The 26,678-nt window shown below is 49.3% G+C and overlaps 1 protein-coding gene across 1 annotated transcript; it reads right to left on the minus strand.

Moving 5' to 3' along the window:
- Positions 1–17,526: 17,526 nt before the first annotated feature.
- LOC128723516 (protein timeless) lies at positions 17,527–25,839 on the minus strand. Its single transcript, XM_053817270.1, has 14 exons — positions 24,969–25,839; positions 24,535–24,857; positions 24,009–24,481; positions 23,788–23,929; positions 23,141–23,359; positions 22,984–23,052; positions 22,679–22,902; positions 22,328–22,526; positions 21,626–22,238; positions 21,350–21,550; positions 21,006–21,120; positions 20,253–20,315; positions 19,848–20,081; positions 17,527–19,034 (listed from the first exon to the last, which is right to left on the minus strand). The coding sequence occupies exons 1-14, from the start codon at positions 25,837–25,839 to the stop codon at positions 18,941–18,943; spliced, it is 3,840 nt and encodes a 1,279-aa protein (XP_053673245.1). The 3' UTR covers positions 17,527–18,940.
- Positions 25,840–26,678: the final 839 nt, after the last annotated feature.

Consider the following 26,678-nt stretch of genomic DNA (forward strand, 5'->3'; position numbering starts at 1 on the left):
CGATGAAGCCACGATATGTGCGATGAAGCAAAGGGACCCGCGTAGATGGGTGGTCACCTTTGGTGGCTTTTGCCATGCATCCCGAACGAAGGAAGCACCCACCAGCACGCGGTAGAGCTGGCGCCTATTATGGCAAGAAATATCGCCTCTTTATGCTAACCAAGTTAATCCAGCGACGAGCCTGGCTGCATGCGATCCACGTCCTTGAAGCGCTAATGCGTCTGCCCGTGTGGCCCTTTCGGTGGCCCGAATTCTCCCTGCACATTGCACAACCCGGTGGCATACAGCGTGGCATTCGCAAATCGTGCTCCAGTTTCAATTATGATCATAAAATTCATCGCTAAACAGCAGGTAACGAGCGGGACAGCCCGTATGGGCCCGTCGGTCTAACGCGCGAGTGTTGTCGCGCGAAATTGCGTGCTGGTCGATGTGATTAACTTTGATTGACTATTTCATCACCAGGTGGCTTAGCGCGTTCGGGACTTTCGCTGCTGTTGCCACTGGTACTGGAGTGAAGTCTAGCTAACGCTCATATGCCCGCAAGGGACCCACGGCGGGAGACAACCCCCTTCAATTAGGGGTCGTGTGGAAAACAAAACCACCGGTGCCTAGTTTTGTGCGAATCCTCTCAAACGCACGGCGTGTTCGACGGTAATTAGGGTGACGCGCGCGTAGTTAGGCCCATTCGACACGGCCGCCAATTGGTGCGGCAAGAACGCCAAGCGCGCCTTACCAGGGTTGCCAAAAAAAAAAACCCCACTCGTGACGAAGAACAACCCCTAAACAAATAGAAGAAAGCGAAGAGTGGAGCGCAAATGCGATCCCTGGCGCGAAAATCAACCGTGACGTGCGCCTTGAGCAATCTTGCGCTCGTTCATTCATCAATGCCGCGACCACACCAGACCGGTTGGGGTTCTTGGGGGTTCCCGAGAGCGCGGAAACTCACTTTCTACCGACCGGGCTTGGCCCCGTCTGGTCGCGGTCCATTCAAACTGGGCCAACTTGCACGCCCGGGCCGTTGCGTAACGTGGTGGTGATTCAATTTAGCGCGACGCACACGCGTCCACGCGTCGCCGACGGCCCAGAATCCCTCCAGATGGGCGATGAATGAACGGAACCCTGTGCGCGTCCTGGAACGTGGGTCAGCCCTTAGGGTTAGGCGAAAGAGCGCGAGAGTGTGGCCTAGTGCCGCGGGCGATTGGCGATGAGATCGGGGTTAATCACGGTAGGGTGCCACTAGATCGAGGATCGAGCTGGGCTGTCGGTAAGTGTCACACTCGGGCAGCACTCGGGCAGCAGGTTTTTCCTTTCTTCTTGCATCACGCCATCTCCGGCATGGTCCCGGTTTGCGTTCGGGACGTTTGGTCCATTCGAAAGGGTGCGCACCGGTGAAATGCAACTGACGCAAGCTGACCAAACGCCACAACGGCTGCACTCTGTCCTCTGACATGCCGGTGGTGCGTCAAGTCGGTTTTCAATAAGCGCGCAACTGAACCGGCCAAAAAGAACCGGGCGCACCCGGGCCCCGGTGGGAAATGTGTCACGTAAATCACCTCGGGGAGTGCGTGTGCGTGTGCGTGTGTGACGACTATGGCGGCTATGGTGATGAATGTGCGGACCCGATCCTGGGTCTGGTTTTGCGTTACGTGATAGCAGCTCCAGTTGGGGTTCTTTTTGCGTCGATCGATGGCGTGGATCGTTCTGCTGGCGTGGAACTGGCGTGGAACTGGCGTGGAGCTGGCGTTCACGCAGCCAACCGGTTGAGATGCATTCAAACGCCCGCCGGCTGGTGCTGGGGTTGGGCTTTAATTGTATTATATTTGTTTTTCGATCGAATGAATGCCCCCGAGCGGGTGGCTGATCGGGCGCGTGTTGAGAAACTCGTGATATGTATGTAAATCAATCATTACGAGCGGTCGTGGTGGCGTGTGTGCCCTGTGATGCGATTAGCGACAATATTGCGTGGTGAATAGAGCGTTTTTAGGAATTAAATGCGTTTTTTTTCGGACAACTGCAACAATGTTGCCACTATTTCATATGACGGGCTGCTTGTTGGATTTTGTTTCAATGTTTTCAATTGATGCAGAACTGTGATAAAAGCCATGGGCACTATGTCTAAAAGACTGCTAATGTTGAACGCATGTGGGCTTTTAGTCCGGTTTAGCCCTGTTTAGTATGGAAAACTCGATGCAACTTTTGAAAACATCATTCATTTTGCTTAAAAAAGCTCTATATCAGCTTTTTATGCATTTTGTTTTTTTTTTTCAAACTGCAAACTGGTTGTTTGATGTCGAATGCAGCTCATTTTCAGCGTAGCAAGATTCAAACGATAAAAGAAAGGTGCTGGAAGGGCTTTTAGCCTGGATGTGGTAACATTTCTGTCTGTTTTTTAAACAGATGGAAAACGCGCAATGTCATTCCATTGTCTATACGTATGTCTATTCCGGAAAATCGCCCTGGTTTCGTTGCGCGTGCAGTTCTCGCAAACGGTGCCACACAAATTGATTGCAGCCAAACGGGATGGAGCCCAACCGTTTGAAGTCTACGCTGAGGAAGGCTGTGAGCCAGAATGCATTTCATTATGCATCCCTTGGTTTTTCCGCGAATCGTACATCTGACGATAAGAATTGTCTATTCGGTAGCGTCAGACATTGGTTGTACACGCGCAAATGAGCACGCTTCGTATCTGGTAACATTCACCATCGGAAACCCTAATCGTCTAAAATACAGACATTTTTTTTTATTAGGCACACCACAAACCAAACACCGACGCCTCATCTCGCGAGTCCCACGCTTCATCGCAATCGTCAAACCCCCAACGAAAGGGTAATATTTACAACCCGTCAATTATCCGGTCGTTATTCAGCGGCAGCACCTTCAAGCGTTTAACCGACCCGCGGAAGGATCGGGCTTCGAGTGGCTTAAAATATCGCCTCAAACGGTAATGGTACAATGTAATGCGATCCGTTCGTGGCTCCCGCGTGGCAAACCGCGCAACACCAAACGAGCATCGGAGGACGAAATCAATGTTCTCTGTCCTGCTCTACCGCGGGATTGTTTGATTTGCATTTTTTTGCTTTTCTGAGCGTTCCAACACACCCCCAGTATCGGTAAAGATGATGACCTCCAGTGGTACGGTAACCGGAGCATAATTTACCCCCCGGACTGTTTCCATCGTGTTGCAGCTGCATCGCCTACACGCTTCATCGATTGCTTTTTGGGTGCCCACGAGGCTCCTTTGTCGACTTTGTTTTATCGCGCTGCCATATCAGCTACTCCCAGTGCCCATCAGATAAGGTAGCTGCGGGCTCGTGGTGCATTGTTAGTTTTTCGTTGTTATTTCCAGTCTGCTGCAATGGCTTGCATCCCGGTTCCCACACCGTTTGAATTCAATCCAGTTATGAGCTTTAATTTGGTTGCCCCAATAACGGGGTCGGTGGCTCACGCCTCGTGATAAACGCTCGATGAATCCGAGTGAATGTTTTCCCTCACGCGGCCAACCTTCAGCGGAGGTCGAGAGGGTGGTTTGCTCGAGCGTGAACGAATTGGCAAATCACCCCATCCTGGAGCACGTGTTTGCACGCGCGGCGTCCGGTTCGATTCCGTTCATTATTCGACTCTTCACCCACCGACATTCGGCGTCCGTAAGCAGTTTGTTGTGCGCGAAACGACAAATGACGAGGCTGACGGCGTTTTCTAAAGCTGTAATCATCATCACGACCCCCAAACATTCAGTGGTGCGTCCGTTGGAACGGAACCCAGGGTGTCTTTTGCTGCCACCGGAACGATGGGGCTTTGGGGATGGCCTTTTATCACACCGCCATTTCGCGCTTCAGTTCACGCCCCATAAACGGGCATGGGGCTCATGATTCGAGCCACACCGCATCGATTTGGATGTTTTGAAGAGGAGCTATTTGGAAAATTGCGTCCCACTGCCACGGGCCTGTACAAGGCTGCTCTGCTCTCTTGCCAAAGCTCGCATGCGGCTCATGGCGGACGGAAGCTCCCAAGGAAAGGTGTCTTGTTTTCGATTCGATTCGTATCGACAAGTGGCATGACACGAGCCATGGGCCTGATTGGGGTACACCGGGGGTGACATGTGACGCTATTAGCTTCTGAGACGTTTCCGGTGTCTTTGGAACTTCCCCGGGACGGGTAATTGGCTGAGTTGTTAGGCTACCGTGGCGTAGAGCGTGTAAATCACCTGGGTTCGAATAAATTATCCACTGTATGGGTGCGGCATTCTCAACAGGCTTCCAAGAAACCTGTTGATTTGTTTTATCTATTTTATTTTCAATGATTTTCTTATGCGACGAATGTTTCATGGGTGAAAATTTCCCAGAACGCATTGAACAGATGAGTGAAGTATGTAAAGCGTCCCACGCGAATTCCCCACACGGCGCAATTGAATGTACAGACATATTTTTGGAGTGTTCCCAGAAAGAATTTCACAAAGCAGGGTAATTGTAGCTCAAGATAACCTCCCACTGAGGGTGGATTTATTGTGATTCCAGTCTCAACAGTACTCCGGGAGCATTTACCCCGAATATGAACCATACGTGGGAGCATTTCGTTTTCGATTCAATTTTTTCATTCACTCTCCCGTATAATAGAGATAAATTGCATTGGGTAAGAAATTAGATCAACACAAATTTAGCATCACTTTCCACCATCAGATAATGGCCGGTGGCTCACGGGGATCAAGTTGCGGTTGGACGAGGACAACGCCCGTTTCCAGCGTGCCAAAGTGCATGCGCTGCACCACCTAAACGCTATCGGCCATCGTCATCTGCATCAGATAACAGCAAGCAAGCTGTTTTGCTTGACCTCCGGGCTCACCGACCTGCCTTACGCCATGGCATCTTTCTCTGTACGGTGGCTACCTCGAGCCCTTTCACTGGTTCTGCTTCGAAACCACGACGTAAAGCTAAAGGCGCGTTCTGCGTGCGGCCGTTCTAAAACCCCGCCGTTCAAGCTTTGCCACAGACCCACCGAGATGGCGAGATGCAACATCAAATTACACACGGCTCTTGCGCACGCACCGACCCAGCATTCGGCCAGTGACACTTCATTACACGTGCGGTGGTGGAAGATAAAATCCATCAGCAACCCTTCGAAGTGCGCTCGATCTCGGGCTGCACGATCGGGTGAGAGGTGCCTAAGGGTGCCTATATTGGATTAGTAATAACCCGCGACCACCACGAGTCACGACATCCGCGACACCCGCGCCAACGAAGAAGCCCTAAGTGACACAAAGGGCAATAAGCTGCCGTCAACAAGCGCACCTTACGGCACGCAAACGCACGGATCGTCAGCTCGTGGCTGTCGTAGGCTGTCGAATTGTGCTTCCAATTGTGCGAACGGTGAATATGATTTACGAGCCCTCCCGGTCACGGTGATCGCCGCTGATCATGTCCCGGAGATAGCTTTATGTGCAGCCCATTATGCTATTTGTAGCGATGAGAATGAAATACGCCTCCACGTAGTCGCTTGTTTCCCCGTGTCTGTATTGACGATGAAGCCACCAACCAAGCCGTAAGAGCTGCGTTATGCTTCGTGTTTTTACCATTTTGAGCTGCCCAGCGAGACGATCCGAATGGAAGAAGAAGGAAGATGGCAGTGTACGGGTCAGCAGGGCAGGAAACGGCGCCCTAGTGTGATCCAGACCACGCGAAAACTGGATCGGGAGATGACGCAAGAGTTTCGCTTTTCTTTTTGACGGCAATTTCACTCGTTATCACGCGTTAACGAAGGACGGGATGGGATGCACTGCGAGCCTTTTTGGTTACAATATCAAACCCCGAAAGTGAACTCCTCGAGCACGATCGCAAACTCAGTAAAAGCATGGGAAATAAACTTTCGATTTCAATTCAGCTCGTCCTGCACACTGCTTGAGTTGCTCCTTGCAGTTGGCACGAATGATCGCAGGATTCGTCTCAGGAACGTCCCATATGTTTATTTCGCACACGAAGCTCTGTGGCACGCACGATCACCCTTGTCTTAACGCCACCACGATCACTAAAGGACTTCGCTGCTACCGTTTGCCTAGCGCCGCACTAGCCAGCTTCACTTCACTGCACGCAAGCCCGCACCACTAAATGCTAGACGTACAAATTTGCACTGAAAACATCCGACCGAAACAAGTTCACTTTATAATAGTTGAAGCGTTCCGAAGGCGTGAGCGCACGCGACCGCGTGTGTGTGTGTGCGCGCCCGAGCTGCGCTCCTCACTCGCCTTTTGCTAGATTTGGCTTCTTTAAGGCGCCCCTCCTTTGGACGATCGGTCGTTGCACGTGAACCACCCCAGATCGTGCAGGATCGCACCGAAAGGCTCACCGGAGGCAGAACCGACCCCTAAAACCTGGACAGAGAGGGGATTGAATCGAGCGAGGATAAGGGACGGACCGCCCGGTGGTGTGGATGTCTTTTGTTTTATTTGCTCTGATCTCGCGCACGCCGTGTACGAAAATCCATTCCACCCCTTACACGCCACCTGCAGCCGAGTGGTGAACTTGGTGGCTGGAGGACAAGCGAGGCTGCGAGATCTGTCTGCGATCGGGTGTTGCTTTCGTCGCCGTAGTCGGGCTAGGCTCGGCTCGATTTAGCCCGTGGTCTGCAACGATCGCGGGTTCGTTGCGGGACGCGCATTGAAGTCTTTCATTCACCGACCGATCACACAACGGGGTGGTGGTTTTTCGTTTGGTTTAGTTCTGTTTTTTTTCTGTTTTGTTTCGCACAAACACCGCATTCGAAGACCTTTTGGCAATGGGGGATATTCATTACGGAGAAAAATGGCCCCCTTTTCCGAACGGTTTTCATCACACCCGATCCTTCGATCAGCCGCCCTTCACTGCCACACACTGGGAGGTGGGCTAGTTCCCACCGGAGGAGGTCCTTTTGTTGCGCCTCAGCCAAGACAAATGATGATTATGATTATGGCAGCGCTTTTGTTTTAACCCTTCCCGCTGGAGAACTGAGGCGAAAGGTTTGACACTCCCGTGTGACGGTGTGTTGGGATTACCAAACTCGTCGCCGTCGTTGTCGTCCTCTGGTTATTGAACGGTTCGATCGTTTAAAGGTTAAACTTTTTGTTAATACCGACAGTCGATTATTAACTTCCGTGACTAATAACATTGCGGTTGTATTAAAACACGATCAAACAGTATTCAATTTGATCGCGCCCATTCTGGTCCGTTGCTGGCAATTGCCTAATGGAGGGTTTGTGTTTCACCCCAAATGGTTTGATGTTGATGTAAATGGTTATTAAATCTTTTCCTATCTCTCGATCACGTTCTGGTAATAAAATTTGGAAATATCAACCACACCGGTGTTCTGAATCGCCAGGGTGAGAAAACATCAATTTTAACGGGGCGCTTGGAGCTTCTGAATAACGACCTATTTACGATCGCACGAAGACGGCTAGGTGCAGGGTTTTATTTTACCTCGGAAAGCTGCCACGATTTATGAGCAACGAGTGGTGAAGCCTTCCATCCGCGTGCTGAGGCCGATTACCATCGAATGTCGTCGTGGTCAACGCCATCGTGGGCTATCGATGGGATTTGATTTGGTGTACGAGAATGGTACGTCCCAACCTCTCGTCAACTTGGCGTAGGCCGGATCGTGCATTTTCTAGAGGGCTTGGAGGCAAGCCGCGTGAGAAAGGATTCCAGCTTTTGCCGCGGATATTGGTCCCTTTTCCCATGGGCCACCCATTCACCCTGACAGCGTTATGTTACGGACGCATGCCGCCGGCACGTGGAAGCGCGACCACTTTCGCGTGTGCGGTATTCGAATTTCGCGCCAAGCTAGGCATCGTTCGGAATAAAGCGATATCCGTCGTACTGGTCGGTATTCGAAGAATGCGTTACGAGGTGGCAATTGGCGCGTGAGGAGAGCTTTGATTTTGGTATTGCTTTTTTGTTTTGCTTCCAGATCACCTTTCGGAGTGCGTTTCAATGGCATCCCGGTGTCAAGGAATCCATCGCGAGCGGCCAGTATCGATTATTCGCGCAACCATGATAGAATTCGATATGATTCTGTTTGCCTTCGACAACCGAGCCATTGCTGGGTGAAGATTTAAATTGCTTGCATTGCATGCGTACAAGTGTGTTTGAGTAGAATGAATAAGTGAAGTATCATAAATTATCACTCGTTCGCCTAGAAGCCTCTTTAATCTGTTTGAAATTTTAATATGAATGACTCGTATTTTATCTCTTTGGGAGTAAATGCGCTAGCAGGGAGAAAAATATTACGCTTTTATGATCATAAAACTTGCGTTACAGTAGAACTGGTGCATTTTCATTCGTACTTGACCCAACGTACGGTGATGAATATTAATGAAGCCCCAGAAGAAGGACTCTCAATCCAGTCATTTTCGGTCCGGTTGAACTTGGATGCAAATTAATGCGCACGGATTTATCTGTGCGTATTCCCACTGAATGCAAAACCGCCATTTCTAGTTAGCAGCGCTCTGAGCGCTGTTTGTCTCCCATTGAAAATTCTCTTGGGAAGGATGTTAGTTTCCAGGGAGAAGTTTTATTAATTATAAAACTATTGCATGGTTGACAGCGGCAATAATTAAACAAAACATCGTATCCTTGACGTCGTACAAAAAAGGAAATTTTTGCAACAATTACAAATGAATACTTTCTTGCGAACGGTTTTTGTTTTCGGGAATAAACTATCAACTTCTTACAACTTTATGCGATTTGATAAATATAAAGTAAAGCAATTAATTTCAATAATATATATGAAATAAGTAATATTTCAAAATTCTATTTGATGCTGATGAGGATTTTATTTCATATTTAGGTCTTTTGTTTACTTATAAATAATAAATAAAATTTATGATATAATCTGAAACAAAAAGGATTTCTTAAAATTAAAGAAACTAAATCAGCTATAAGTGATTGTCACTGCTACTGTCTTACAAAACATGGTGCAATATAAATGTTTATTATTTGCTAGAACATGTGACAAAATGTATTTACTGAAATATATCAGCACTTTTTCACCATTTCGAGGCCATTTCAAGGCCACCCATATGCGTGACATCATATGTGACGATGATAATTTAATATGAGCCAACGGAAACGACAATATTAAGTACCGAAAATTGGCACCCACCGGTTGCGATTTGTTGGAAATGATTGTTTTTGGCCAACTTCTAGCGACGTGATGTCAACCGTCGTCCGGGTGATTGGTCATATTTCTGCCCCCGTCATTTTCACCAATTGTTCCGTTGCATCCGGATCACTATCGGTTCGCCTGAAAGGTCACGCTTTAGCCCACAGGTTTTTTACCGCAAAGTCTGCCACGCGTCCAAACCATTTCACTGGAAGTGTGAATTTCGGTGCACGTTACATGGTGGCAGAACATATTACTGAAACTTTCGCTGAAACTGAAGCTCGTTTCACACTGAACTCGTCGAGGGCTGGGAAATCGTATCAATCCTGTCTAGAGGCACGACGTTGCAATTAATAATAACGATCTGCAGGTGTGGGTTCAACCGGAGCCGAGCAGATAAAGCGTTTAATTACTCACAAAGTTGTTGCAATCAGGCAGCCGTCACATGCAGTTCGTGAACCGGCGATGGACAGTGGCGATAAAGCAATGAAACCGATAAAGTCACTTTCGTTCCAGACCAACGAGAGGAAGAATTTTGAGAAGGTTTTTAAACCTAAACAGCACAAATGTGGCTGTGATACAATTTTATAATACTCACAAAGTCCCCACCAACGTTACGCCGCTAAACAACCCCAACGAGGTGCTACCGAGGCGAACCGCGAACAGGGTGCCTTCGCTTGTCTCAGCCTCCAGCCCACAGCAGGGTGGCTTGCGGTCTCGCGGTCTCGAAAACAAAACTCGACCCACCAAACGCCTAAAAGAGTCAAAAACAAAACGACTCACTTGTGCGCCCTCGTAGACTTGCACCCGTACGTGCCACGACGTCTGTTGGGGTGCTGTTTTTTTTCTTTCGCTTCGAGTCCCACCTTTCCTTCGAAGCCCACGACGATGGCCCGCCCCGGTCGCACGACTTTCGCGGCAAAAAGGCAGCAATAAACGGTGAGCCCGACCCGTCCCCGAGCGAACCGACTACTGCACTAACGCCGCCGGGCATCCGATCATGGTAAGAAGAATTTATTGCTCCGATGGATCCGCCGCGACAGGACCGCCAAAGCCGCCGTTACTGCCGTCGACGTCGTCGTCGCCGCTGACCGACCACAACAGCGCCGGTTTGGCAAGAATGATTTTCATTTTATTGTGGCTGTGTTTAGGATTGCATTTTTTTTTGTTTTCTTAAGCCAAGTGAATTCTCCGCCAACGGTGGGCCATCTTTTGGGACGGACGGACGACCCAGGCTGCAGCCGGGGAGTGGCCGCAACAATCTAATTTAGCCATTGCCATCTGCCGGTGTTGCCGCCACCGAGGAGCACTAGAACAGCCGCCGATCGGACGGTGGGAAAAATGAAGCCTCCAAAGTCGCTCAACTTTGCGTTGACTATGGCCCTGCCCGGCCAGGTGGACCAGTTTTTTTGTCCGTTTCATATTTGATCGCTCGAGTAGGTTACCTATGCAGGTCACATCATCCCCGCGCGGCGCTCTCGTCGAACAACGTGGAGCCTTTTCGAGCCCTTCGCGTCATGCATATGACCTTTTAAGTCGGCACCATCCGAGACCCGTTCCAAGGAGGATGATGATGGCAAGCGGGATACTCGGACCGTTCTCTCCTTTTGCCTGTCCGTCCGATGCAGGGGCGTCGCATGTAATGATCTTGTAAAGCCCTTTATTCACACACCCATACACGCACGCGAACAGAAGGGCCCATTCAGTGATGGATCGGGGCGACTGGATCGACGATCGTACGGGGCAAAGGGCGTTCACTGTGCTCGGCCGGTGCTGGCAACCTTGCACTGAAAGGGAATTAGAAAGAAATTATGATCTCTCAAGGTAACACTGTCAATTACCGTAGCCAAAGGCACTGGCCAGCCCTAAACACACGGTCACCAAGACCCAGCCCTTTCGCGCGTGCTCGATCATTGTTTGAGAGGAACCTTGGCGACGGTTTACGGCTGAGGTCGAACAGGAGCGACACCAAGATTAGAAACACCACCACCAGCGCTTGAGTGATTCGGAGCCCTTCAGGGTACCCCCCGATGGGATCGTGGGCAAATTTGTACGAATGCCCTAAAAGCCATCGCTTGGCGTTCCTTCTACGGGAGCCTCGAGTCTGTGGCCGGCCAATCGGTAGAAACACGGACATGAACACGTGTTTACCGGCGCGAATTGGGATTAAGAAAAGTTGGGCGAGTTGGCGAAAAAAGTTTCACGCGAGTCAACGAAACACGGATCACACGGGAATGGTGGTGCAGTGACATTTTCCACCAGTGAGCGTGTTTGCGCGGTGTCCCAAAGCCAGGTTGGAGGGGTCCTTTCCGTTGGATGAAGTTGTAACGCTTTCATCGCCAGCTCGGTGACACTTGTGTAAGCACTCGCAGCCGGTACCAAAGTTTAATGCATTTCAAGCACTGAGTGGCTGTGCAAGGCAAAGCATGTCATTTTGAGTTTGCTGTAAGAATAAACGCGAAAATATGATGCTAGCAACATTGCGAAAGAAGAAAGATAAAGCTGGGGATTTGCGGGATGCACAGCTTGTCACTGTTGTAAAATTAATTGCAAAGCTGTAGTTGAAGGGAAATTGATTCCGAATAAGCGTATGCTTACATAGCGGATTATTTACAGCAAACTAATGTTTAAAAATTACTATTCTAGACGATTTATGGTCTTTGAACGATTTGGAGGTGCTGTGCTATCTAATAGAATTTTTTTATGTAACTTTGATGTTAAAGAGCTCGACCTCAACTTCAATCAACCTCGCGGTCTAGCTTGAAACGCAATGAATGGTGATTGGTACTCTTTGAGTGTATAAACATAAACAGTTGAGTCGGGAAACTTTTCATTCCAATGCCAATGCGCGCGAGGTTGGGCGGAAACATGATCAAGAGAAGTCGAGTGTTTGCTTCCAATTACGATTAATAAAGAAACACTCGCGTCTCGAAATAATACACTCGCGATTCGCATTTTCATCTGCTGTTTACAGAACAATCGTCGTTCCTTTCACTCGCTCGTTCCTTCGTTCGTAGCAGGACATGATTTGTTTGCCCGATTTTCCTCATCATTTCGCAACCCACGCAACACTGGCACCCACTTTCCCGTGGTTTGTCCTTTAAAGAAATGAATCGAACCGCAAGATAAACAGGTCCAATTTTCATCCCAGAATTAATCACAATATTTGTTGGAATTGGGACGTGCCGATACGAGCGGGGGTTGGTTTTCCCACAGCTCTCTCTAGCGCAAAACGTCGAGTGGTGGAAAGAAATGCATGATTGCTACGGAATTCTCCTTCGATAGGGGCTTTAATGTGAAAAATAAGCATGAAAATGGGAAACACCTGCAGGTGCGCCCTTCTCACACGCCGGTTGATGGCTATTTCTCAAGCATCTTTGGAGCCCTCGATTGAATCGGCGCCACAGCCACCAAACAGCCGCCGACAGCCGTGAAAAGATGATAAATTATTAATTTGTCTGCACGTCGAAAACGCGGTCATATAAAAGGGCCACCAGATGAGGCGTGACGAAGCGCGAGCGTCTAGGCGACGGAAATGTGCTTCAACGGAAGCGAGCCGATGTATGAGACTGATGTAACTGAACCACCCGGGAACCCTTGAACCGCCTACACGGTCGTCGTGGAAATGATTGAACACGATTTTCAACTTTCGGTCGGGCGATTGGGAAAGTCACTTGGAAAACATGTATCAACTGCTGTAACGATGCGAAGGACCTTCCAGACATGCGATGCTCTCTTAAGGGATTGCGTAGTAAAAAATCGATGATGTTTCCGTTCGTCGTTTTTGGTCATCCTTCTGTTGCTCATCTCGAAAGACTCGCTGCACTGACCGCTGACCCGTTTTACTTTTTCGGCAAAAAGACAATGTGTGCAATCGGGCCAGGAGAGTGGAGCTTGTGCTTCTGTTAAATGTTACGTCGACCTTTGAAATGCTAAATTAGAAAATTTAGCCCCATTACGTGGCGCGTGGGAAAGAAAACTGCACGCTATAGTGCTTGCGCTTTTCGCACTGCACCCTCTTTTATTCACGACCGAACTCGAAGCAGCACAGTCCATGGGTGCAGCGTGAACGCGAGTTATTAACTGCTTCATTTCGCATGAGGAGACGCCCAAAATACCAGAGCACCACCTTCAGGAGTGCGGGCACGCGTGACAAAAGTTAAACCCATCAAATCACGCCACGGTGACAGCGTGTGAGCGCCATCAAAGCAAACAGATGCCTGATTGCTCACCACACGTGGAGTGTCAGCCGTTGCCCAGGGCAACGAGTGCGCGATGTTTGTCGCGGTGTAGTTACTAACGCGATAGAGTGCTTCGCGACCCATGGCACCTACCGCAAGGATGGACGCGAACCGGAACGATGGATCGCATAGTTGAGTGGACGCCTCCAGGAACCGCAACAGCAGCATCCAGCTGCGAGTTACATCAGATGAGCAAAACTTACTCGAGCTAAATTAGTGCAAAATCATTCGCCTCGCTGACGTACCATCCTCCCGGGCCGCGCGTTCGGGTGGGACATATCCTGTAGATGGAAAATGAAATTAAAATCACGGGGGTGGCTTTGTTACACCGCACCCGCGTTGGCGTACACTTGTGCCGGAGGGAAAAACAAGGGCAACCGTGCTAGGAATAAATAGCACTCGTTCACTCGGAAGCTAACCGATGTTTGGAGTAATGTAGCTGAAAATAAAACTTAACCACCTGGAAATGATACGGCGTTCCGGCGGTGGTTGGGTACAATTAGTAATTGAATCAACACAGAATCGGCCACAAAAACATGCTGTTTGCATTGATGATGGACTGGACTTTTTTTTTGTTAAAGCTTGCCTCACCAATTTTTGCAACATGGCCCACAACAAGTAGCGCCATTGTTATTTCATTTGGAACATTAAGCAATGGTTGCGGTGCATGGGTCGAGAAAAATGCTTGTGCGTTAATGAAATTACGATCCGATTTGCTTTACGTATGCATTATTTGTTTTGGGAATTTTATTCCTCTTCCCTTTTTGACTCGATTTCAACGGTAATGGAATGTTTTGTGCATCATTGATATTTACTGCGCAGCGAGCAGAAAAAAACATGTAGTATTCGTATGGGTGATGGTTATAAATTTTTATGGATTCGCAAAAGTGCATTTTGGACGTAAAACAACTTGCAAGCGAAATGGATTGAAAAAAAATCTCGTTAATATTTGCATTGCTGAGACCTACCGTTGTGCAAAATTTACGGTAAGTAAACCGTTAAATATTGTGCAAAAAACAGTAGCCGTATTTAAATATGTATATCAAACCCAATAAAATACGTTCAAAACAATAATAAGCAAACTAATTAATCACTTGACAAATGGTACTAGTTAGCTCATAAAACACTAAATTAGGGCATTTAAACGTCCCGCTCCTCGTGTTAAGCCCTTTCAAATGATGTTTCTTTTTCGCTTTCAGCAGCATCCAGTCCCTGACATAACTCAATGGACGGCACCACGTTCGACGCCATTAAAATTAATAAGCCCGATAGGCACACACGCAGGGCGATACGTAGCCAACTGAATGGTTCATAAAATTTTGAATCCCCCAAGAAATTGGTAAGAAACCCAGGGCAAGCCCACCGAAGCGACTGTCACGTCCAGATAATGAGCGCATTAGCTGACGCACGGGATCAAGCTTATCGGGTGAGCGTATTAAGCGAGTGGCCAACAAAAGTAAGCCCAAGCCCGGTGTTCGACCCAACGAAGGGTTGTGCAATGTGGCCGGCGTTAAAGAGACCGGCCGAGACGTTCACTCGACGATCGGTGCTTCGATCTCGATGTCGATGGCCTGACTTGTTGCCAGACCGTGGGACGAGCTAGCACCAACGGGGCAGCGCTTTAAAGAGCTGTAAAGAGTCCCCCGTTCACCACCTGCTTTTTCCCCACACGCACTTACACGCCCATGGAACCGGGTCGGGAAGGTCCGGTTGATTTATTCTACTTAATTGTAGCCACGATGGAAGCGGGCGCGGACAGGTTCGATCGGTTCTCGACACGCACGGACTCACGCGATCTTGTGCGGCCGGTGTCACACCTTTGCCGTTCCGAATCTGCCCGCCGGCTAGAGAACACCGGTGGCCTTCACCATTGCCAACGGGTGGGCTTGCGAGTGCTTCAACACCTTGGCCAGTGTTCGCTTCTTCCTACAGCGCGTCTGTGTCAATTCCACGTGCGGAGTGTCGTGATTTCGCAACGAGAGCGAAGCAACCGGAAAAACGATCGATGATGCCTACAACTTGGCTCGAGGATCATCATTACACGCAGGTTGAGTGGGTGAAAACGGTATTACATGATCGTCGCCTACCAACCAGCGAACTAACTGGACCGGAACGACCGTGTAGTTCAAGTTCACTCGCACAGGGTGCGCTTTCTTCGCGCGCTCGTGCGCTGTGGGTCAACGAGTCCCACCGGTGGTGGCCATTACGCAATCGAATGCCGAATTTTCCAGCTCGAATCCGGTCGCGGTGGCTTATGAATAATGGATGGTAAAGCTCTCCAGCAGTCTACCGGGACGGGACGAGTGGATCGTCGCGATCGGATGTGATCTTGATCTTCACGTAATTGGTCCCGGACCGCCTTTATACAAGCCGCCCTATCATAATTGCTGATGGTCGACACAATCTCGTTTGTATCGCTCATCGGGTGTAGCACATCCGGAGAGAGACAGAAAAACGCATTCCTGTCTCATTATTGTTTTTGTTCGTTTGTTTTATGGCCCATTTATGTTTACTTTTTTTTTGTGTTCTCGTGCCCTTTGTATTCGAGATGTCCATTTTCAACGTTTTAAGAGATGTGAATGAAGATAATTGATATGTTCAAACTATATTTAAAACATTAAAACATTTAAGGTATTACTCATCCAAATGAGTAATTGGAATTGCATGAAAGTAATTGCTTGTCCTACAAAAAGTTGAAACAATCAATTAAATTCAAATACACAAAATGTACAAGCTACAACATATATTAATACATTTTGGTATATTCCACGCAGAGACAGAGTTTTACTGTCGACGATTTTATCTGCTACACGTACGACGATCTGAAGGTACACCTGTAAGGCTACCAGCTTCTTCCAGAGGATTAAGGGTTCTGCTCGTTAGCCATCTCTTGGGCAAGATAGAGAGGTAAAAACTGTCCCCAACCAGCCGATCAACCCTTCGGTGGTCCGTGAAACGTTGTATAGTGCCTCGAGCACTGATTGGTCGCGATCGACATCGGCTCGTTAGCTGACCGCGTTGCCATCGGCAATCGTATCATCAGTGAGCTAGGCTTCGAGCCGTGAAGCTGTGAAGTGTCCTGTCGGTTGTCCTGCTGGATCGGAACTGGCCGCACAGAGGCCTACGGCAGACCCTTGGGTTGCGATGATTCGTTTCGCAAACAGCACCTCCATTACCGTGTGGTCAGCTGAGTCAGCTGCATATCTGATACAACGCTCCACAAGGGTCATTAGCATGCGATGTTAGATGTACGTGACATTTGGACGCGCTGGTCCGTTGGTCGGACGGTCGCGAAAAACCCGCCTTTTCGCTCACGTCGAACGGTCACGACTTTTCAATTAGACATGGCCGTCGCACGCTCCCTTTCCATCCGAACGACGGGGTCACCAACGGCAAGATCACTCCCTGGGGTTCGCGAAAACGGTGGCACTTCGATTTGTGTTCGCGAATTCGCGTTGAGGTTTCAATTCCGAACACATGTTTAGCGAGCCACTGGCCACGGTCTAACCCACGGGGCCATTGATTGAAGCCGCGTGGTGGAACAAATTCTAGCCCTCAGGGGCCACCGAATCGGTGATGGTGGCGAAAGATGGAAGAAATTGCTTGTCGCGAACCGATCAGATAGAGCGGATCCTTTGCTGCGGGCTGCACTGGCGCGCCTGTCAACAACCGACCCCGGGACGGGAGGCCAGAGTTTGGATTTTCTCTGCACAAATGAGTCACAGCGGGCCAACCGATGCACGTGCATGTTGTCGAGTGAATGATTTATACACCATGGACAAAACTTTCGTATTAGGTCAACACCATATTTCACTAAGTTCGTTTTTCAATACTGCATTTATCGATTTCTTTACTGCAACTGTTAGATGCATTGTATTTCAAAATTGTGCAATATAAAACATTTAATGTACACACCATTTTTGACCTAGATCATACACCTTTTAGAAACGGGAAAAACTTTAAGTTATTGTTAAACAAACGATAAACTACGAGAGAGTATACTAGAAAGGATATTTGCATAAAACGACTTGACCCGAGAAAAGCGTTCAACATCTCTAACACATGTGATATACCGATTGCTGCTCTCAATCAATTCTACTCACCTGGAATCAATCGCACATGTTCGGATAAGTTTCAAGTTCGCTTCACACACGACACGTCCACAAATAACTACATATATTTTTTCTTTCATTTAAACCTGTTTTACATAAACGTATTTAACGCACGCCGCACACCTCCCGAGGTGTACTTTTATCCGTGCAGTAGTGCATTATTAAAAGCTCTTCAATTTCCATGGTTCGTTTCAGTTTCATAAGCTCAACGGTTTCCTTTCACCTTACAAACTACACTGATCCGTAACGGATGCGCCTCTGACTCTGACGTCAGCCAAGGATCAACCAACCTGCAGCAGCTTTGCATCAATCCTATTCGAGTTGCTCCAGCAACCTTTAGCGCCGTCGTTGTGTTAGAGCGTATCTTACTCCCTGTATAAATAATGCTCTCGTCCAACGCTAAACGCGATTTGTACCGTCGTCAAAAGTTTGTCAAGTAGCACTTTGATTGGTTCCAGGTTCCTTGCAGTCTTGCTTTCGTCCTTACCCCGCTTTTCTCCGGCGAGGCCGGAAATAAATCCAACAGTACATCGGCACTCCTAACGGCCACTGCTCTGAGCAGTTTCTTTTCCTCGAAACGATAAGGAACCAAATGGAAATGCAAACTTTAACCACGATCCAGCGGCATAGATTGCTTAGGTAACTTTTATAATCCCCACCGGAGGCTGGGATCCTGCCTCAACACTCATTCCAATTCCTCGAACCGCAATGTAAGAAATAGATTTCTTTTTTTTTCTCTGTAAATCGTCACACGATTGATTCGTTCCACCTCACAATTCAGCCGGGTAATTAGGTTCTGATCATTTTCCCGCGTTGAATTTAACAGCCGTTGGAGAGCAAAAGTTATCAACATTAAGATACATCTGTGCTGTGTGTGTGTGTGTATGTGTATGCTTTTCCTTTTAGTTTAAATCTGTCATTAAAACTACAACTTATTGTGTCACACGGTTGAGCAATAGAGCAACAGTGCTAATGCGGAACTAGTCCAATCTCGTTGGTGCAACGGTACCAAAGAGAAGGTTGTATGGCTCGGAAAAACAGGGCGCTTTGATTTAGATCGCGCTTAGCTTGACTATATTTGAACAATTAGTTGACGGTTAGCAGGATCACTTCCAGTGTACGGAGACGGAGACGGAGGCTTTTCGCCTTAGAGGGTTAGCAGTAGATTAGTTTACTTTTAACCGGCCTACTTGACCTTTTGTAACATTGATTCAAGTTCTCTGTAAAATGCAACATGCTGTGTGGGAATGCTATTTTCTATGGTCGCATGGGTGTCGGTGTGTGTATGTGCGTTGGATTGGACGCTTTCAGATACCGGATGCAGGAATGATTGAATTCATATCGACTGAGCGGAAATCAATACTTTTAGCTGCGAGGACCCCCAGCTGCGAGGGCCAGCCTCAAGGATGGCCGCATTTCCTGTAGCAAGCTGCTTTCGATGCCGAGGGGATGGATGTTTCCTTACATTATCGGTGGCACGATGTCGTGCTTGTCGTCCTCATCGCTTACGTACATGCGCGTCAAGTCCGAGGCGACGGATGCCGTCTCGCAAGCGCTGTCGGTTGAAATAAAAAAAAAAAAGAAGGAGTCCCTAATGTAGTCCACCGATAATTAGCTCACTTTTACGAGGTGCCAGAACGCAGCCTCCAGCTGACGCTTCCAGTCAGCCATCGCGGCAGCTTTTCCGGCGCACGATCGCACCGTCCTGCACCCGCACGAGCAATCAATTATGCTTCCCGGCCTGCACCACGAACATGCGCCCGTAAATCATGCAGCCCAACATCGGAATCCGCTCCACACACGGCCAACCAGCGCGTGCGGGCCGATGGTTATTGGAAATAAATCACCATTAAATGAACACATTTCAATCCCGCACCAATCCGCGGTGAGACAAACGCCCGTCGGGGTCGTTTTTCCAAACCAACCCGAGCCTATGGGGGCCACTCGGCCACACTATTAAAGCGTCCGATCAAAAGGGGTCGTGTCTCCGGCATCGCGAGCTGCGAGCAGGGGTTGTAAATTTGGCGCTCGTCCGCTCGCGTACCGAGTGGCACAATTTGTCCACCCGATCGATCACTCCGGCGGCGGGTGGCCACTAAAAAGTGTTACTTTATGTGAAAGCAAAGTCATGTCTACCGCCGCTACCTTCGACGGTTGACCTTCCAGCCGGCCAGTCGGACAACGCATGTTGGCGGTCTTCGTACCAACCCTTAAGCGCCGCATAGTTGGGACAAATCGATTCGCACTGGAAAATTGATTGAACGAATAATTTACCCACCCCATGCGGGAGTTTGTGCCCACTCTCTTTCTCTCTCTCTCTTTTTCTCTCTATCTCTCAATATGCTGATAGCAAACCCTGGTCACCTACCTGACGACGTCGTGCTCCTCCAGCACCGGCACCTCCGTGCTGTCCAGCCCGTCGTCCTCGTCCGCCGGCAGCTCGTCATCATCATCGTCATTCGACTCGACGATGATCGAAAGGTCGGGCAGCATTTTCGACTGGGTCGGTGGTTTTCCACCCGACTTCAGCGTCACGCTCGGATGGGTGGCGTTGGCCGCATCGATAACCTTTGAGGGGCCGGGCAGATCTAATTTACGCTTGCTGTGGAAAATGGTGCGGGAAAACCAAACGGTTTTTTGATGTCAAATTAACGAAACTCAACGACAAACAGTGACGCCCAGCGGTCAGTCCGTTTTGTGTACCGGATGTGTTGACTTGGCTTGACACGCGCCTAAGAAAACAGAGCCATTTTTCCACCATCTTGTAACCTACCTTTGCGCGGCTTTACTCCGCATTACCACGTCGAGCCAGTTGGTCGTGATCTGGGGAGTGTACCTGTTTACGAGTGAAAGGGCAGAAAACGGGAAGCGTTATCAGTCGGCGCCACCAGAGGTCAGAATACTTCGGCCCAACTTGCAGTGTCCTGCCGTGACTGTATGATGGATGGCGATCATGACGCGTGGCACCTGGTTGAGGGTTTAGTTCCATTTATTGACTAATTGATTGATGAGCAATCACTTCGGGTAGCACCACTAATTACTCGAATCATCAATAACAATCGAGAACACCGCCAGAAACGCCACTTATGACCCATCACCCATCACACTGTCACGTCCAACGGGCGCTGCTGATGATGGACCAAATCAAGTGAACTAGACGAGATGAAAATGAGTGCCGAATTACGCGTGCATGCGTGCCGTTCATTCACGAATGAGCTGTTGTGGATGAAAATTGAGCAAACCATCTAACGAAATGGCCTGTAATGGGGAAATGCTGAGATCTGAGACGCCATATGACGGTGCAAGCGAAACGAAAATGAGCAAACAGAAAACCGCGATATTCTACATCGATCGTTTTAAACGCAGGCACAGCCACCAAACGCACGCCAGCGAGCGATCGTGGCGTGCCTGCGGTCAGAAGCCGCGCTCGTGCCGGCCCCAAAACGGGGCCACACTCTCCCCGGACGCGGTCCTCAAACATCAACTGAAAGTAGTTAACCTGATGGTATGACTTGGCTAACTGGACCTTGATAATCCAAAGTTCTCTAACCGAGAATCGGTCGGCGGGCAAGGGTCGGCCTTTGCTTGCTTTTCCATCGAAAGCACCTTGTTGAGGTACTTGAGATCGAACTTGAGAATCGCTGCAATCGGGCACGGACCGAGGAAAAGCGGGATGAGAGCGGGATATAAGCGTCGCGTCAATCCACCAGGCGGTATGCAGCAAAGATGCAAGGAAGGAAAGAGAGAGAGAGAGAGAAAGAAAAAATAAACTCATTTAATGGCTCCTGTAACAGACGGACGGATCCAGGCTGGAAAAACTGTTGCTTGCTGGGGGAAAATGCCGGCCAACGCCAACGGAGCCGCACTTACATTTGTCCAGTGGTCCGAGCTTGAGCGCGATGTTGTACAGGATGTCAGCCGTCCAGAACTCCGGAATGCGAACGAACATCTTCTTCGCGTCGGCGGGCAGATGGAAACCGAGCTTGTGCAGCAGCAGAATGAACGGCTGGTAGGACAGGATAGCGAACTGGTCCTGATTCCACGGCACGACCGGAATGGACTTCTTTTTCACTGTGTTCCACAGACAAGGCGAAAGTCAGCACCTTCAACTACCTCACATTCTAAAGAAAACTCGAGTCTACTTACAGATGCAATGGTAAGACACCGGCTCCATAACGACGACGCCACCGATGCCGGCCGTCACGTAAACGTTGCCACTCAGCAGGTTCAACTTCACGAAGCAACAATCCAGCAAGCTCTTCTGAAGCCAAGCGATCAGTCTCCCACGGTTTTCCTTCTGCAACCGATCGCGCAACACCTGTATGTCATCAACCGCCTTGGACGAGGACTTAAAGTCGCCATCCTCCGGTTTCGGTGAATCGGCCGAAGCGACCGACAGAGCAGGTGTCTGCACGTTACGCTCGTAGTCCGGATTCTCCACCTTCATCAGGTCGTCGTACTGGATCAGCGTGATTATGTTCTGCTCGAGCAGCTGCTCGATGATCGACAGACGCGTCTTTTGCTGGTTGCCGTTCTCCTGGAACAGCTTCAGAATGTCGGCCACGACGCACTTGCTCTGGCGGCACTGCACATAGTACCAGTGGAGTGAATCCTTTTCTTCCTGCGTCCAGGTGACGAGCAAGTTGCTTGACAGCAGCTGTGTGCTGATCTCGGGTAGTGTCGTCGAGAGCGTAAGCGGAGCTGGTTGGGGCGTGTTGATGAACTTGTGTATGACATACTCGATCAAGTCTGACCAGTCCTGGACGTGCGAAAAACATCACCAAAATACCACCATTTGATGTCGGTTTCTCGAAGCAATCGGCATAATCCTTCATCCGGTTTACTTACGTCACACAGCTCGTACTCCGTCTCCCAAATCTGCGAGTACGTCTTGAGTATGTTCGGCTGGAACAGCACGTTTATCTGGCCCAAGTCACCGCCCACGTGGTGCATCATCGTGAAGATGCAATCGTTCACGAACGCGCCATTCTCACGGAAGTCCTCCAGCAGCAAACCGTACTGATGCATTATCTCCACCGTGGCGAATCTAGCAAAAGCGAAACGGAAGAAAGCATAGAAAACGTGTCACAAAAACACAACATCGTTTGGAAACAGGAAATTTTTCCCTTTCGGAAAGGCCTTCCATTTGCGTTTCAATTCTATTTTTGCGTTTCAATTCTATTTTTGCGTTTCGTTTACTGTTTGATGTGGGTCAGCATGTCTCCCGGCGTGCCATCGACGGTCAACTCCCGGACCCCATCCAGCAGCAGCAGCAGCGTGTGGTTGGTCACGATCAAATCCTGGAGATACTGGCGGCTCTGGATGTTTGGATTGTAGCATCGAAGCAGCAACACAAACAGGCAGCGCAAATCCTCCGTGCAGCTAATCTGCAACTGGAGCAGCTTCAGCTTCTCTTTGTCCTCCTGTTCGTGTTATAAATAGTTCCAAAGGGTTTACATGTAAAGCAACGGAGTGGATGAGTCGCCCACAGGCAGGATTCCTACCTTCGTTAAATGCGTGCTTTTTTTGTATGTATCCAGGGCTTGCAAAAACTCCCGTATCGCGGTTACAACCTAAATGGATGGTATGAACATGGACATGGATGGTATGAAGGAGTTATAAGCGTTTTGAACACACTGCAGCAGTGCAACAATGTCTCACCAAATGAATCCTTCGCAGGCAAGGTTTGATGTCTGTCTCGGCAGCTCTGCTAAGCTGTTCGAGCTGCTCGCACAGCATCACACCCTCGTACGTTAGGTAACTGATGATATCGAACGAAAGGACACTGTTGATGTGTTCCAGGTCCAGCTCGAGCTGGGTGGCGAACTTCAGGAAATACGTCACCAACCAGAAAAAGTGTGACGTATCGATTTGCACTTGCTGTGTAACGTTAAAGATTATCGAATTAATGGTCGAATGAATGCGTGTTTTTTTTAAATACAACACAATGTGTTGGAACATCCTTATTGAAAAGCATAAAAGCTCTAGCTAATGATTTCAAGCAGAACTGGAAACCATCGTAGAATCTTCAGCCTAATATTAGCATCATTATACGGTGTAAAAGTAATAATGAAAACTTGACCGCTCCGAAAATACCCCTATCATTTCAGATTGCGTCATTTGGCCGTTGTTTGGCAATTAAAATTAATGATTCCGTGTCAAGTGGTACATCGCATCCGCATTACACAGGAAAGTGCGGACCACTCAACCGCATCGCCGGGGCCAGTTGCGAAAGCTTTCTTGCATTGTTAACCAAAGCTTTTAGCGTCAATTAAAGCGAAAAAGAGACAGAGAACCCCAATGCTTACCAGATCCGACAGTAATTGCGTGTGCAGCTCGTGCACGAGATAGCCGTATCCTTTGAGCAGAAAATCGACCGTAAACTCTTTCAGGATGTGAGATATATCATCATCGGTCGGGACGTGATGCATCAAACCCTTCATGTTGATTCTGGAAGAGGCGGAAACGGAAGCAATCGTAATGCATTCGGAGCGGGAAAACTGAGCCGCATCCGAGGCATCCTACTTACATGTTGCTCTTGCCACGTTTCACCAGCTTCTTTCGACGCAGTTCCTTCTTCTCCTGCACCGACACTGGGTTGCGCTGTTTGTTGGCCGCGTTGAAGCGTTGCTTTTGGTTAGAAGGTGGCTTCTGATGAATCGGTTTCTGGTGCGGGCTGTCATCCTCGTTGCTCGAGGTGGAGATGGACTCCTTCTCAACCTGCGTACCATATCCGCAATCGGAGTTCTCCGACAGTGACACTTGCATCTGCTTTTGTGTACTACCAGACGTATTCATCGGTTGTGATTGCGTTGGAGACTTCGGTTGCTGAGACTGCGACTGCTGTTGCTGTTGCTGCTGCTGCTGCTGCTGCTGTTGAGGTGAGCAACTGGACATGTGATCCGGTTGCTGCGGCTGATGCGCATTGTCCTTCGCAGCTTGATCCTTTGCCATCGCGGCCACCGAGGTCTCGAGACATTTGCCTCCCTTGGACTTTTTGGTCTGCAAACGAAAGTTAATAAATTATAAACCCAGCACAGTGCACAAAAACATACAAAGTTTCGGCTAACTTCCTGCGCCTCGCCAGCACACGCGGTCTTCTGATGTTCGCACTGCTGATGCAGGACACCACCGATGCAGGACGACTTGCCGCTCACACCACAAACACCACCGGGGCCACCGTTACAATTTCCGCAGGTCGAACCGTTCGAAGTGCATCCGTCCGCAGCGTTCGCCTTCAGCGTCTGGTGGTACATCTGGTGGGATTTGATCGCCCGCGAGAGCACGATCTGCGTCGGGAAGTCGGAAACCATGCGCGTCGTTGGTGGCACCTCGGACGCACATTCCTTGCTCATGGACGATGGCATTTTGCCACTGCCTAAAATGCAAATAGCGTTCATAAGACCGGCTGGTTCAGAGGGCTGAGGTTGGTGCTGCCGCTGCGGTGGCTGCTGCCCGGGAACGGCTCGTTCCCGGCGCGGACATTCACCATTGTCGGACGAGTCGGACGTCGGGTCGGACGTGAGCATGGGACTGGAGTCCCCGCTGCACTGCTTCGGCGGGGAGGTGTTGCTCTCGTTGTCCTCCGAGCTCTCCGAGAGTGTCGACTCGAACCACAGATTGAGCAGCTTCTGGAGCGTGCTGATGTGCTGATCCTTGTACATCAGCGCCACCAGCTGCGCCATGGTTACGCCCCAGTAGGCGCGCTGCGGGCACGACATCAGGTAGATCAGCAGCTTGTCGATGCTCTGCGTGAACAGGTTCCAGATGATCTGATTCTGGAAGGAGGTGTTGTGGCCCGCTGTTGGATAGCTGCCCGCGTGTGATCCCACGCCCGTACCCATCTCGGGCACGTGCAGGATATTGCGCAGCAACAGCAGGCAGTTGTTAACACTGTCGCATTGCTGTATCGAGAGCTTTGTGTCCCGCTCGAGGATACCCTTCATGTGGTCGATCACCGCCTTGGTGGTTTTCCACTCGACAAACGCCTCCTTGCTCGTGATCAGCAGCTTGTTCAGCTCGAAGATCGTGTGCCGCCCGATCTCGGACTTTGAGACCAGATCCACCGGCAGCAGGCACTCGACCGGGACGGTCAAGTTCACCAGCAACCGGATGCTGGTGTCGATGATCTTCACATCCTTCGCGTTCACCAGCAGCGGCACGATGTCGTTCTTGACGTTCTGCCCGAAGCCAATCGCCCGGCGAAATGTTCGCAGGGTCGCATCCTCTACCGCCAGCTTACAGATGATCTCCTCCAGTGTGACCAGGCAGTCCTCGCTAACGTGGTACACATCGTCTTCGAACGTGCCCAGCGAACCGAAGGTGCTGTTGATCTGCGGGTTCGCCAGCAGCCATTCCATGCTTCAGGTCTCGGCGCTGCCGGCTACTCCCGAGAAGGCTTGCAAAAGGTGCCCGCGTTCACCGAGGGGAATCTCGAATGCCGCGCTAGTGGCACCGCAAGCGAAACTAAATTAACCGAAAGGCGACTTTCTGCTACCAAATGATGCACTGTTTCCTTAAGTGTCCCTTGCTGGGTAATTTATTTGCGCTTGAAGGCTAGAGGCTAAGTGGGAGCGAGGATTTTGTTGATGAAAGCGAGGTTTCGTACCCATTGGGCAGGTTTTCTGTTGAACATAGGCCGTAGAAAAGAAACACGAATTGCAAAAAAGCGTCTTATTATAAAACATCATGCACTAGATTAAAATAAACTTTTGATCGACACAAACATTAAAGTTGCCACTGTTGCTTATCATTTAGACGAGCAGTTGATGTAATTGACTTTAAAATAGATGATCTAAAATAAACATAAGCTAAATCCCACAACTATGCTTCGTTGCGCTATCGTCAAAATACAACGTCACCAAAATGAAAAGCTTAGTAATTATACTTCATCGCTTTTTGCGTAGCACGGACCACCCTGACACGAGTTGCTGTCCCTGTTTTCAGGTGAGTGAAATGTTGATCCAAATTCGTAGAAAATCCAGACATTTCCATCGAGACGCCGCATCTATCATCATAGCCACTCATCCGTGTAGAACGTCTGAATTTGAAGTTGTCCGTTCTGAGCCGAAATTCGTAACTGATGTGTTAATCGGATATGAAATGTAGCTTCACCACAAGGAGCTCGTGCCTCGTGCGGGACAAAACCACCGGAGTACGAGTGCAGTTGACAGAACAGACCGACAGGGGACGATAGATG

The sequence above is a fragment of the Anopheles nili genome, chromosome 3, assembly GCF_943737925.1.
Source record: "Anopheles nili chromosome 3, idAnoNiliSN_F5_01, whole genome shotgun sequence".
Lineage (NCBI taxonomy): Eukaryota > Metazoa > Arthropoda > Insecta > Diptera > Culicidae > Anopheles > Anopheles nili.

Bases quoted from the DNA above. Each gene is read 5' to 3' on its own strand.
- LOC128723516 (XM_053817270.1), bottom strand. From the start codon at position 25,839: ATGGAATGGCTGCTGGCGAACCCGCAGATCAACAGCACCTTCGGTTCG. The intron at 24,482-24,534 runs GTATGTTTTTGT...TTTCGTTTGCAG, and splicing joins AGGAAGTTAGCCGAAACTTT to ACCAAAAAGTCCAAGGGAGG. The intron at 22,527-22,678 runs GTAAACGAAACG...CGCTTTTGCTAG, and splicing joins ATGCTGACCCACATCAAACA to ATTCGCCACGGTGGAGATAA.